Source organism: Palaemon carinicauda, chromosome 16, assembly GCF_036898095.1.
Source record: "Palaemon carinicauda isolate YSFRI2023 chromosome 16, ASM3689809v2, whole genome shotgun sequence".
Classification (NCBI taxonomy): domain Eukaryota; kingdom Metazoa; phylum Arthropoda; class Malacostraca; order Decapoda; family Palaemonidae; genus Palaemon; species Palaemon carinicauda.
The window spans coordinates 29,367,358-29,382,357 of NC_090740.1; the positions used below are offsets into that span (position 1 = coordinate 29,367,358).

Consider the following 15,000-nt stretch of genomic DNA (forward strand, 5'->3'; position numbering starts at 1 on the left):
ATGAGAATTGTTTCAGTGACTCATCCGTGTTTGCGTTATCATTTTACTATTTAAATATACCCGTTATTTCACTACATATAAATCTATCTTTTTAGTAATACAGTCTAATAATGTTTTAGGTTCTTGGAGTCTTTAATATTGTTAATCTTTTCTTTTATATTTATTTACTCTGTAATTTTCTATTATTTCATCCATTTTTATTTTCATGAAATATTTTACATAAAATATATAAGTTTTTTTTGTTCTTTACTATTTCATATATTCAATTAAATTTTCTTTTAGCCTTCTTTATCTTTCCCGTTGACATTTATCCCCAAGAAGAAAACGAAGTGTATTTGAGTATTCGTTGTGGTATTAAGCTTGCTTCACACAGGCGGATTTTTGTTTGTTTTTCGGAAGTGTTCTTTGACTATTATTTATCATACTATACACACATCACATGTTGTTTGGGATAGAAAAGAAGCTCGTTGCATATGTGAATGATGCTACTCTCTTTGCATCAATTCCATTTCCTGAATGTAGATCTGAGGTTTCTGAATCCTTTAGTAGAGGCCCAGAAAAAATGCTGCGTGGTGAAATTATGAAGTATGAAGTTGAAAGGATAATGGCTCCTCAATATCCGGATCTCAACATTGATAATGTTTCTTTAAATCTGTATGACTCTTTTGAAATTATAGGTGAGATTCTTGATAGCAAATTTACTTTTTTGAAACATATTCGGTGTCTTCCTTAACTGCACAAAAATAGCCTATTGAGAAAGTCTTCCAAAAATTTTGGCGATCAATCTATTCTGAAGTTCTTTAATTCTTTCATTATTTCTTGTTTTGAGCACTTTTCTACTGTCTGGTCTTGAGCTGCCTAATATCATTTTAATTAGTTGGACAGGAACTTATGTTCTATTAAATTTCTTATTGCTGATCTAGATATTAATCTTTGTCACCGTTGTTCAGTTAGTTCATTTTGAATGTTGCATAAGATTTTTCATAATTCTGACAATCCTTTGCGTTGAGATCTTCCCAGACAGTAGCATCCTGTTCGTAATACTAAGTATACTTTAATTCTAGTGTTCATGCCTTCTCCATCATAAAGCTTAATGCTACACAGTATTCGTAAAATTTTATTCCAGCTGTGACCAAGTTGTGAAATGAACTTCCTAATTAGGAACTTCAAAAGTTCTAACGGGTAGCGAATGTTTTTTTGTTGAATAGGCTGACATAAACATCCTTTTATAGTTTACGTATGAAATATCGATTTTGATGTTGTTACTGTTCTTAAAAGATTTTATATTAATTGTTAATCACTTTTCTTATAGTTTATTCCTTTCCCTTCCTCACTGGGCTATTTTTCCCTGTTGGAGCCCTTAGGCCTATAGTATCCAGCTTTTCCAACACACACACACAAATATGTAGACACAGTTCCACTGTTTCCTTCCCCAAAGAAAGAACTCTTCCACATAATGGTAAGGATTATTAACAGCCTTCAAATCTCTACGAGGCTTAAACTCTTCTATAGCTTCTGAAGTTCAGTTCTCAATCATTACATGTAGAAGGAGATTTTTACTTTTTTATATAGTGTAAATATCAATGGAAAAGAATTTTAAGAAAAATTTGGATAATATTTGTTTAACAATATCACTCAAAAAAGTTGCAAATATCAAGTTTTTTAAAAATCGATCCATTTATATATTTGTATTTGGCTTTACCTCTACAACAGTAAAATCTAATGATTTTATCATTGTAACTTTGAGAAAATGACAATTGTTGTTTTATTTTAGAATATTCTTACTTCACATTATTCCAGGTAGATTTGATATGAATTTATGGTGATAATATACCGTAAGGAAAAGATTTAAACGCCATAGAGAATCACAAACTGACGAGAAAATAACATGCATGATATTAATGCCATGGGCTCGAGTATTCAACCTATTTAAAAAAAGAAATCAATAAGTTATTTTTCCTCTTCTTTCCTAGTTAAATGAATTCACTGAGTTTTCATAACGGCAAAAAATGATTAAACAATTTTATTTCCTTTGCAGAAACTATTGCTGATCACCGCCTTAGCCACAGTCATGGCCTTGTGCCATGCAGGTGGTAGTAAAGGCGGATTCGGTGGAGGTGGATTTGGAGGAGGAGGTGGATTTGGAGGTGGAGGTGGACTTGGAGGTGGATCTTTCGGTGGTGGTCATGGAGCCGGCATTGGAGGTGGATCCCTAGGTGGCCGTTCATATGGAAGCCGTGGTATTGGAGGAGGATCCATTGGAGGGGGACACGGAGGAGGATCGTTCGGAAGTGGATCCTTTGGAGGCGGTAAAGGAGGATCCTTTGGAGGTGGCTCTTTTGGTGGTGGACACGGAGGAGGATTTGGAGGTGGTAATGGAGGCTCCTTTGGAGGTGGCTCTCTTGGTAGTGGACATGGAGGAGGATTTGGAGGCAATGGTGGTTCCATTGGAGGTGGCTTCTCCGGTGGCCGCCGATATGGATAATAAATTTTGTAAATTGTACAATAGTTATTAAATAATCGCAGATAAAGAATTTAATTTTATTACTCCATTCCGTGTGCAAAATATGCTAGTTTTTAATCTTTGACCTTTATTTCCAACTAAGGAGTTTTTTTTTATCTTTTCATATATCTCATATAATTAAAGAATGATTTAATCATAGCAGAATTTATTTTTATCCAGTAAATTTAATCGAACTTCGTCTTGTAATTCCAGATGATTTTACTCCATAGGATTATCTTTCATATTTTTCTAGTAAAAAAGCATCCCAATCTGGCTTTTATACTCAGAAGGACCTTTTTGTAATAGCTGTTGTTATCTTTTATTGTATACCAATTATGATAAAACATGAATAGCTAATATACGGAAAGGAACTGCAAATAAGTACGTATAATTATTGAGAACCCTTCCCGTCAGCTTTCATTTTAGTATGAAAAAATTTTGTTCTTATTATGAATGTGAAAAGTGGCCAATGGATAAACATTAGGAATAACATAACACTTGATTGTAAAGATATGCATATGTATAGGTTTGTATATATTAACACGAAAATATGTAAATATTTATACACATACAAACACACACATAAGTATATATATATATATATATATATATATATATATATATATATATATATATATGCATACATATATATATTTATATATATAATTTTTATATATGTATATATGTATATATATATATATATATATATATATATATATATATATATATATATATATATATATATCAACATCAGCCGTAACTTGTCCACTGAAGGACAAAGGCAGCAGACATGACCTAATCCCGTCTGGTTATGATTTCTTAGCTCGTTAATCCATCGTTCTCTCTTCCCTGCCACTGCTTCGTTAGCAGTTTCTAGGGGTCCATACTTTTGTTCTTGTTGTGTATCTATTATTTATCATTCTCATTACGTGTCCTCTCCATATCCTTTTCTTACATGTTAGAATACCCCTACTTTAATTTGCTCTCGTATTCATGTTTCTTTTTTTCTGTCTCATTACTCTTTCCATAACTCTCTGAGTTGTAACTAGTTTATGTTCTTAGGAATTAGTAAGAACCTTAAGTTTCTGATGCATAGGTTAATACTGGTAGGGCCATCTGAAGAAATACTTTTCTTTTTAGAGAAAGCGGCATTTTACTTTTGCAATTCCTCCTATAATTCACTAAACAGATCTATGGCATCTGCAAATCTCAAGTTATTAAGGTATTCCCATTAATATATATTCTAACATTTTCCCAATCTAATTTTGCAAAATCTTATTTTCGCCATGCTGTGAATAATTTAAGAGAGATAGGGTCTCCCTGTCTAACACCTTTCTCAATTGGAAATTTCTCCCTATACTTCCCGTATAGATATCTTCAAGTGTTCTAACATAAGATTCATCTATATTTATATATAAATCATCATCTCCTCCTACGCCTATTGACGGGAAGGGCGCATATATATGTATATATATATATATATATATATAAATATATATATATATATATATATATATATATATATATATATATATATATGTATATATATATATACATATATATGTAAATATATGTGTATATATATACATATAATATATATATATATAATATATATATATATATATATATATATATATATATATATATATATGTATATATATATGTATGTATATATATATATATATATATATATATATATATATATATATATATATATATATATATATATATATATATGTATATATCTGCTGTTCCATATATCCCAGATTAGGATAATTATAGCTTTAGAATTATTTTCCAGCTTAGTCAGTAGTGGAAGAAGCTTATAACTTGGAGCTCTTAGTACTCCTTCACCATGTAGTAATTAACTTCCGATTGTTAATGTTGTTTTATATAAATGTGAGAGTATCATTCAAAAACCGTAATCCAATTATAATCCCATTCGACATCAGTGGTCATTTGGAAAGCGAGTAATACCAAAAGCCAAGAAGTTCTTCATTATAGCCACTGTGGTGGATAGTCCGGACTTAAAGATAGTGGAGGCTCTTTTCAAACACCCACATCTTATGAGCTATATTGTATTTTCTTTTTCATTAAGTTTTACAAACTTACTGTATCAAACTTAGTGTATTTCTGTTTTCCAGTTTATCTATACGGGAAATACAGCAATCCTAAACCTACATAAATAGAGTGAGAAAATTCCGATTGAGAAGAAGTTCGGTAGGAAGACTCCATCTTACTTGAATCATTCACACTATGCCAAGAAGTAGGTCTAAAGCATTTAAATTGGGAAACTTTAAGAAATAACCTTAATTGAGAATACCTCCATATTTTATAATACTCAGATGACATAGTTGTTTTTAGAAAATCATGGGAGGACTTACAAAAGATGATAGAAGATTTGAATAAGGAAGGCAGAAATGTAGGACTGGAAATCGATACGAGTAAAACTAGTATAATGGTCAATGAAAATGCAGAGACAGCAAATAAGGGTTATGGACGAAATTCTAGAGATTGTTAATGAATATGCGTATTCAAGACAGACAGTAAGTGTTTCCCCAGGACAAGAGAAGGATAGGAATATGAAGGAGAGCTTTTGATAAAGAAAAGGAGAAAAGTATCACATCAGATTGTCCTACCAGAATAATGATGTGAATAATATGAAGAGACAAAGAAAGAGTAACATAGATAAGGGAGCAAACTAAAGTAGAGGATATTGTAACATGTAACTCTCTCTCTCTCTCTCTCTCTCTCTCTCTCTCTCTCTCTCTCTCTCTCTCTTTATATATAACGGATTTTGAGCGAAGGGAAAAATCTATTTTTGGGTGAGGTAGCCATGTCGTCCTGATGGAAGTTCCTAAAGGGTAGCTTCCTAGGGTATGTTTGACTACAGTGATATTCCCAGAGAATTTTACCTTACGGTATCCAGAATTCTAACTCTTGGAGCGAATATCCCTAAATAAATCTAACAGGGATATGACATGATATCAGAGGACGTATTCTTGACACGCCACATAGCTATATTCACCCTGAACAGTATTAACGCTTCGAGGGGTTACAGTGACAAGAATCTAAAAATGAGAATGAAAAGAGAGCCGATCATAAGGTATCTCTCCTATTCCGTTTCCAATGTGTATCTGGCTAAAAAAGCAGCGCCATCTTTATTCCTTGTAGCGATACACGAGGTGCTACAGATACTATATTATAGGGAGGGGTCAATAAGCCCTTTTTACAATAAAAGGAAGGGCGGGTCCATTAGGACGACATGGCTACCTCACCCAAAAACAGATTTTTCGCTTCGCTCAAAATCTGTTTTTTGAGCTCAGCCCATGTCGTCCTAATGGAAGTTTACCAGAGCATTACTGTATCTGTGGATTCTCAACCGGTGCCGTACCCTCAAGAAAGTATTTTCCTGGTCCGTCTAGACCTAGAGACCTATGATGTTACCGTCATACATCATTTCATCTAAGCATGAACTATGTTAGTGCTTCCTGCCCTGTACAGGGAAGAGTCGTACTAGACTCTGGAAAAAGTCTCGAGGAGTACATATTAACTATGGATGACAAAATGACAAGCTTGTATAGTGGTCTCGCCCTATACATTATAAAGCAAAGTTTGTATAAGAGTCACCAATGTCAGTATGAATTCCTGACATCTCCCCCAGTGTGTCTACTCTTATTAAACTATCGGATAACAGTTGTATCCGTATAGGAACAAATTTTGCATCTCTACCAACATCCATTTAGGGTACAACGTTAATCCTTCCTAAGGAAGGGTTAAAGCGAGTGAATTTTTGCTTGAAGAAAAGAACAATCTTAAAAGACATTCCATGTTAAAATTATCCATATTTTAAACTTAATGCTTAGTACATTTCTAATGTTTATTAAAAATTTAATAAACATATATACCAGTCAACATTTATAAAATTTATAAAATGTGGACGATATCCATTAAAGCATAAAGAAAACAGTAAACAGAAAATATTGTTTCGTCTAAAAGGAAACAGACTTGCCACTTTAATCGAATTATTAATAATATTGATACAGTCTGTATTACTGTATCACTAGCGTAAGAAACGCTTGGCACAAGTGTCCGTATTATGCTTTTAGTTCACCAAAGTCAATGGAACAGTTTGTAAGGACACGTTAGTGGCCCATCACTGTGTGTAGTAACAGTTTGTGACTACACACCCACCCTTTTAATTAATCGTCCCAAATTAATTTCACTGTTCCTCGCAGATTTAAACAGCAGGTTTAAGAATTCTACCTGCTGCTACCACAGACCTCTTGAGTTGCTCCACTTGCTTTGCATAGTGCATAAAAAACACCTTGGATGACTACCAGCCGGTGTACGAATGAAGATGTTCAAAGTCCATATAATTAAGGAAATTTTATGGAGCTTTCCTCGGATCAGGACTTGCGGGTGTACTGTCTGGATCCGCTCTGCGAATACCATAGGTGAGTTTTGCCCTTAGTTGTTTCAGAGATAAATTTGAACCCGAGGTTTCTCCTCTGAACAGCTGTCCTCCCTTAAAGTCTGAAGTTCTATAAAGATAGACCTTTAGGCACTCCACTGGACATAGAGATGCATCTTCCTTCAGAGGGCAGATTCTCTAGGGACCCCACCTGTTGGTGGGTAGCTCGTTCTTGGTAAGAAACGTTGGGTCTGGAAAAAGATTCAGTTCTCCCTCCAAGAACTGGACGTGGCCTTCCTCTCTAGAGAGAGCCACTATTTCACTAACTCTGGCCCCCAAGCGAGTGCAAACAGAAATATGACTCTTGAGTCAAATCCTTCTAAGCGCACTCCTCATTGTTCATTATTTAGGTAAAATGAAGAATCTTATCTAGTGACCATGAAATGGGTCTTGGAGGCGCTGAAGGACTAAGCTTAGCACGGGCCTTCGGAATTCATTAAGAACGTCGTTAGAAAGGTCGACCTGAAAGGCATTTAGTATCGGTCTTGTCAAGGCAGACTTGCATATTGATATTGTGTTGGCTGCTAAACCCTGCTCATGAAGGTAAATGAAGAATGATAAACAGAAATCTGTCGAGATTTCTTTTTGGTTTCTTCGCCTTGACAAAGGACAACCGCTTCTTCCATGATACCTCATATTGTCTTCTGGTTTCCTCCAGAAAGTCTATACAGTCTTTTGATACCCCAAATCTTTTTCTCATCGCTAAGGAGAGAAAATCATGAGATGCAGGTTCTGGGTTTTCTGTGATGAAGCGAAGACAGTCGACTTCTGTACTCGCTGAGACAGGGTTGGATCCGGTAGCGGTACAAACTTCAGTCGTACTTCCAATGCCAGAGGGAACCACACGCTGTTTGGCCATTTGTGGGCCACTATTGCTGCTTTCCCTTTGAAGGATCTCAGTTTGTCGAGAACCTTCAAAAGGAGGTTGTGCGGAGGGAACAGGTAAATCCTGGACCATCTGTTCCAGTCTAGGGACATAGCGTCCACTGCCTCTGCTAGCGGATCCTCGTATGGGGACACATAACGATGTATTTTCTTGTTGTCTTTCGTTGCAAAGAGGTCTATCTGCAGTTCCGGGACTTGACTCAAGATGAAGGAGAACGATCCTGCGTCTAGGGACCATTCTGACTCTATTGGTGTAAACCTGGATAGAGCGTCTGCTGTCACGTTGCGGACCGCTTGAATGTGAACTGCTGACAGATGTCATTTCTTCCTTTCCGCCAAGCGGAATATGGCCAACATCACTTGGTTGATTTGAGGCGACCTCGACCCTTGTCGATTCAGGCATCTCACTATCACCTCGCTGTCTAGAACCAATCTTATGTGGGTCGAGTGGCGAGGAGATACTTTCTTTAGTGTCAGAAGTACTGCCATGGCTTCTAGAAAGTTGATGTGAAATGACTTGAAAAGATTGGACCAACCTCCTTGGACTCTCTTCTGGTGAGAGTGACCTCCCCAGCCTTCCTTTGAAGCGTCTGTGTGGATAGTAACTGACGGGGGAGGAGGTTGAAGAAGTATTGATTTCTTCAGTTGCTTGGCTTTGGACCACGGCTTGAGAAGCGTTCGCAGTCGAGTTGGTAGAGGTCTCATTAAATCTTTTCGCGCGTTTGATGCGTATTTTCTCCAGACTCCTGTTGCATCCTTTAGCTGTGCTCTTAGCACTGGATCTGTTATCGAAGCAAACTGTAGAGAGCCCAGCACTCTCTCCTGTTCGAGTCTTGACATCCGTTTGGATTTCAATAGTCTCTTGACAGATCCTGCTATTTCTTTCCTCTTTTTCCCAGGAATGGAAAGTCGATGTCACTTCAAATTCCAGTGGATTCCCAAATTTTTGAGCTGGAGATAGTCGAGACTTTTTGATGTTGATCTTGAATCCCAGATGTTCCAGGAACTGGATCACTATCTTGGAGGCTTGCATGCATTCTGTCCTGGATCCTGCCCACACCAGCCAGTCGTCCAAGTAGACCACTACTTGGATCTCTTTTAGGCGTAATTGATGGACGGTTGCGTTCGCAAGCTTCGTGAAAATCCTTGGGGCTATGTTTAGCCCGAATGGCATGGCTCTGAAGGCGTAAAGTCTTCTTTGTAACTTGAAGCCTAGGTAGGAGGAGAGATGACGATTAATTGGAACGTGCCAATAAGCGTCAGACAAGTCTATAGAGACGGTATATGCCCTTTTGGGCAGTAGGGTCCTTATGTGTTGAAGTGTGAGCATCCTGAACTTGAGTGGCGACAAGTCCAGAATGACTCTGAGTTTTTCTGAGTCCTTCTTTGGAACATAAAACAGCCTTCCTTGGAACTTGATGGACTTAACTTTTCGGATTACTCTTTTCTCTAAGAGTTCTCAGACATATTCTTCCAGAACGGGGGTAGAGTGTTGGAAGAACTGAGGAAATTGAGGGGGAGGACTGCTCCAGCTTCAACCTAGTCCATTCTTTATTAGGCTGTGGGCCCAGGGAACGAAGGTCCAATGATCCCTAAATAGATGTAGTGTCCCTCCTACTGGAAGCATCTCACTTCCGCTGTTGTGGACCTGAGGCCTTGCTTCCTTGATCGCGTCCTCCCCTGAATCCCCTTCCCCTTGAAGGGCGTCTAGAAGAACTTCTGGCTGTTCCTCTAGCATTTGAGCGAAAGGAAGAAGTCTGTCTTTTAAAATCTGGGTTAAAAAACGGTGACTGTGTCACCACTTGTTGAGGTACCAACTGGTACGTGGTTGGAGGTTGTGCCACTATCTGAAGCACCGCGGTCACAGGGAATTGCTGTTGTTGCTGTCGGTAGGGCTTAGCCGGCCGAGAGGATAGCCTAGGCCTTTTTGTCTTCTTCTTGGGTTGGGGACCCTCATCCGGAGAAGACTTTCTCTTAAGATTTAAGCCCCACTTTTTGAGAAGGCTCCTATTCTCCGTGGCGGCCTTGTCTTCTACCTCTTTAACCACTTCATTGGGAAAGAGGTCCTTACCCCAGATGCAAGAGGAGATCAGCTTCCTCGGTTCGTGCCTCACCGCAGCCGAGGCGAACACGAACTCTCTACAGGCTCTCCTAGCTTTAATAAAGCTATAGAAATCCTTCGTAACTGTGGCCAGATGGGTTTTGGCCACTACCATGAACATGTCCTGGTTCTTGGGGTCACTTGCCATCGTTTCCAATGTCGTTTGCAACGACATCGATGCCGCAAGTCTTTCTTTCGTCTCTTGCTCTCTGCGCAAGAGAGACTCCGACAGATTTGGAAGTTCCTCACCAAACTGACGTTCGGCAATATCAGCTTCCAGCTTCCCGACTGAGAAGGTAAGGTGAACGTCCTTCCAGTCTTTTTGGTCCAAGGGTAAGGTCAGGGATAACGGCTTGCATTCCTCCAAGGAGGGGCATGGTTTCCCTGCCTCCGCCGCCTTCAAGGCTGCCTTATATCCCTTTTCCATGAAGGGAAAGGCTCTGGTTGGAGAGGCCACAAAGGAGGGAAGCTTCTTACTCAAGGCTGGCACCTTTGAGTTCGTGAAGCCCCTCTCTTTCGTCGAGCTCGCTAGTAATGCCTGTGCTTTACTATGGTCAAGGACTATGACCTCCTTCGGCTCCGTCTCCTCCTTTGAGGCTGGCTCCTTCCTAAGACGGACATAGCAGTACGGGTAAGAGTCTTTGTTGGGCCAAAATTCCACATCTTCCAGGGGAGTTGAGCCCAACTTCTCCGATATTACAATCTTCCCGGTTGTCATAGGCATGTGTTCAGCATACCTCCAAGGATTGGTATCTGAGCACAAAGAAAGATTCTTCACGTTGAGTCGCTTCTGGGGCCCACGTGATGCTGCGAGTCTACATATCTCCAGTTTCATCGCAGCTTCCTTTTCATCATTCTTCTTTTGTATTTGTTAAATCATCTCAACAATAGAAGAAGGAGTCCTTCCCAGATCACCTGGGATAGCAGACGATGTAAAGGGAACAGATTCCGAGGCCGGAACCGATGTAACCGACACCTCGTCGCTTTCTTCCTCTTCTATTTCTGGAGCCTGGGTCAGCTCCTCCTCCTGACCTTCTCCCAGAAGGTCCTTCTCTGTATGATCCGACACTTATGACATCCTATCGTCCCATTGGATGTCTTGAAGGGCGGTCGAGACTTCAGAATCTACCGGATTCTGGGCAGTTGGTATCTCCTCCTGAGGCTGAGGAATGACTGCATCAGCCGATGCCTTAGGGAAAAGGTAGGCCCTCATCTTCTCGTTTGGAAGGTAGGGGCCTGAAGTGTTTTTCTGAAAACCTCTCACCCAGGTTCGCAACTTTTCCCTAGCCGCATCCCTTGACTTCGCCGACTTAGGGGTGTCAAATGCCTCGGTAATGAAGTTGGAACATATAGTACATACCTGAGGGTCCCAATACCGGAGATCACCTTTGGAGACTGCGCATGCTCCGTGCCTCCTGCATAACTCATGTCCACTGAAGTTCTTACTGCGGACATTGCAGAACATACTCCCGCACTTCGCATGGTTCTCCTGTAAAGAGAAGAGAATCCATGAGTATCAAGTGAATGCTTTTCACTTATTATTAATACATGTAGCTTATACAGTAAAGGTAGAAAGGAAAGAAGGAAAGACAAATACTTGTATTTCCTGCCCAGCCAATTGCTGTAACCTCCCAAGATATTAAAACTAAGGTTAATTCTATTCTAGAATACCTTATAAATTTTCCTAAGGGGAAAGTTAAGGTGTAACTCACACCTTGAAATAAAGTTTTAATATACGGGATAGAATGAATACAGAAAGAACTCACTTTCTATATACTGTACGGTCTCAACAAAAGGCTGTACCAGATAACATTAAGTATGTTGGAAGAACTTTAGTGTTACAACAAACTCTATACTGCAGTTTTATCAATGCAGTGTGTACTACACCACAAATATAGAAACTACTGTACATCGAATGCTGTTGTGCCGTGCCGGCCGGCATTAACCCTTGTATAGTTCGAAGGTATGCTACCTTTAACTAATGGGCGGCAGAACACTGGCTCGCAAAAGTGTTCCGGCCAGCAATCACTGCCGGCCGGCAACTAAAACACTAGCACCCGGCTGCCGGCCGCTAATCGTAGTGGCCGGCAGATCTCGGGATGTGTTTCTACTGCCGGCCGGCAAAGGTAGCAATACCCATGCCGGCTGGCAAAGGTAGCGATACCCATGCTGGCCGGCAGTGACTACGAACCAGTGAGTTTCATGAATATGTATTACTAACACTTATGATTTTAAGCAATATAAATATCAACCACAATTGTATTTAATATCGAATTCTACTTTTGGAGATGTATAGCCACTGAAAATTCATTTAGGATAAATGCTTCTGGCTGACAAGGATTCGAACGTATGCCCTGTGCCGAAACAATGCTTGCATGGATGACTTTACCACTCGGGGTATTAAGAAATTTGAGTTTATTTCAACCCCACTGTATATTTACCTCTCGATTTCAGGAATCTGTTTTTAGGCTTTCAATCAACCCATCTCCACTCTGATAGCTGATTAGTGAGTTTGATGAATATGTCACTAACACTCATGATTTTATTAAATGTAAATAACAGCCCCAAGTGTATTTGATATCGAATTCTGCTATTAGGAATGTATATCCACTGGAAATTCATTTAGGATAAATGCCTCTGGCTGGTCAAGGATTCGAACCTATGCCCTGAGCCGAAACAGTGTCTACATGGATGACTTTATCAATCAGGCTATCAAGAGAGAAATAACTTCATTTCAAGTCCACTATATATGTACTTGTCGAATTTAGGAATCTGTTAAAAGACGTGAAATCAACCCATCAACATCATGATAGTTGATTTGTGAGTTTGATGAATATGTATCACTAACCGTCGTGATTGCAATAAATGTCCTTGTGAGCTAAGAATGTGGCCTTTCAAGGAGCCTATAGATCTACCTGCTGATTCATCAGCAGCCATTGCCTGGCCTTCTCTGGTTCTAGCTTGGGTGTTAATCATACACACACACATACATACATATACATACACACACACACACACACACACACACACACATATATATATATATATATATATATATATATATATATATATATATATATATATATATATATATATACAGTATCTAGGACAATGTCCTGCTAATTTGGTCACTGTCACTATTCTTTGCGTCTGCCATTTATGAGTGGCCATTAATAAAGATAATGAGAATTAGTAGTAAAAACCAATTAGATTCTCGGAAAGGTGATTTATTGATGGGCTTATCAAGTAGTTTTACTACCCCAAGAGTATTTTCATACATTTTACAGGATAATACTTCTTTATGCATTATTTTTACATACAAAGAAGAAGAAATGATCGCGTATGTAATAATATACATTAATTTCTAGTAAGGAAAATTTTTAAATTTTCCATAAGTTAATACTACTAAGGTATCGATGATTGATAATTTATTCCGACGGTAAAATGAAATAAGCCATGTTACCGGATGTTGGATCACTATTATAGTAATATAGTAGTGTGATCGAGCCGTCAAAAATGACGTCTGATTATAGATTGATATGCACGCACACGCACAGGCACACGCACACTCACACACTCACAGATTCAACACTTCCCAATCCTTCTCCCTTTATAACTACAACACGGCAGCTTCGGCAATATGTGGGAGATTGTGGTTTCGGAGTGTGCCTCTGGGGATAGGCCCCTCACCAGATTATCATTACTCCCTCCCCTCATACCAGAGAGACAGGGATAGACCGAAATGTCATACGTCTGGCAATACCACTGAATATATATATATATATATATATATATATATATATATATATATATATATATATATATATATATATATATATATATATATATATATATATATATATATATATATATACACCCTGACACGTTGCTCCTTATTATAAAAGGGAGATGCCCCTCATGCCTAGGACACGAACACTTACATTTAAGAAAACTGTAGTCAGGACCGCTTATAAATATTGCTTCTGTTTAACAGAAGAAACCCCAAAATATGAAGAAAATAAAAAATATTTATGCAAGTTTCGAAAAACCTATTCATTTAAGCTAATAAAAATGTTTACTGGATGTATACTTTAAAAACACATGAAGAAGAAAGCCAAGTTATTTTGCTATAATTATAAACTTTTAAATTCTTGACATAGGCCTACATTAAGGTAATCTTAGAAAACATAAACTAAACAGACAACAGACATCGATAATCTATATTGGATTACTTACTATTCCCAGAAATAAGTTATTCATTAAGTACTAATTCTATTATATTTATCTCCCTATCATATTCTCATCTATTTTTTTTTTTATTTTTTGTATTCTGAAGGTGAAGAGGAATTATATCGCCTCATTCGATATAAAAAAATAATTTTTGTATAGTTTTTTAAAGTAAATTTTCTGGCTGCTTGAGGGTACACTCGTGCACACTATTTTATCATGTTTCTCTTCCTCTTGTTCCTTTGAAGTTTTTATCTTCTTGTTATTTTCAAGTTTTTATAGCTTATATATGAACGATTTATTTTAATTTTATTAGTGTTCTTAAACTTCTTTTGTAGTTTTCCTTACTTCCTTTACTCACTGGGCTATTTTTTCTGTTGGAGCCCTTGGGCTTATAGCATCTTGCTTTTCCAAATAGGGTTGTAGCTTAGCAAGTAATAACAACAACAACAACAACAACAACAACAACAATGATGATGATAATAATAATAATAATGATAATAATAATAATAATAATAATAATAATAATAATAATAATAATAATAACATCGGAAAAACATGAAAATATTTGGATAACGATCTGCACCTCAGATAATTAGCAGTTAGTTTTACCTGACCTTCTCTTTCTGTCTTAATTTCTTATACTTAAGTTTGTGATACCCTTGCGTTCCAGGCCCTCATTGAAAAGGCCATGAAACAGAACGAGAGGCAGTTGGCCTCGTATTCAAAAGCTATTAAGATAACTGTTTTATCAGTTTACGGCTTTGCCATTCATTATCATTTAAAGTCTTTCTCTCTCATTGAGAGTGT

The 15,000-nt window shown here is 37.9% G+C and overlaps 2 protein-coding genes across 2 annotated transcripts in view; one reads left to right on the plus strand and one right to left on the minus strand.

Annotated features, from left to right (window-relative positions):
- Nucleotides 1–195, minus strand: part of LOC137655184 (uncharacterized) — a 1,438-nt gene extending 1,243 nt beyond the window's left edge. Inside the window, exon 1 of the mRNA XM_068389067.1 lies at nt 169–195. Within this exon, the coding sequence (XP_068245168.1) occupies nt 169–195 (27 nt within the window). The remainder of the gene's footprint in view (nt 1–168) is intronic.
- Nucleotides 196–562: 367 nt separating this feature from the next.
- Nucleotides 563–2,485, plus strand: LOC137655185 (keratin, type I cytoskeletal 10-like). Its single transcript, XM_068389068.1, has 4 exons — nt 563–677; nt 1,775–1,800; nt 2,039–2,345; nt 2,433–2,485. The coding sequence occupies exons 1-4, from the start codon at nt 563–565 to the stop codon at nt 2,483–2,485; spliced, it is 501 nt and encodes a 166-aa protein (XP_068245169.1).
- The last annotated feature ends 12,515 nt before the right edge of the window (nt 2,486–15,000 follow it).

Bases quoted from the DNA above. Each gene is read 5' to 3' on its own strand.
- LOC137655185 (XM_068389068.1), top strand. From the start codon at position 563: ATGCTGCGTGGTGAAATTATGAAGTATGAAGTTGAAAGGATAATGGCT. The intron at 1,801-2,038 runs GTAGATTTGATA...TTTCCTTTGCAG, and splicing joins CTTACTTCACATTATTCCAG to AAACTATTGCTGATCACCGC. The intron at 2,346-2,432 runs GTGGACACGGAG...GAGGATTTGGAG, and splicing joins TGGAGGTGGCTCTTTTGGTG to GCAATGGTGGTTCCATTGGA.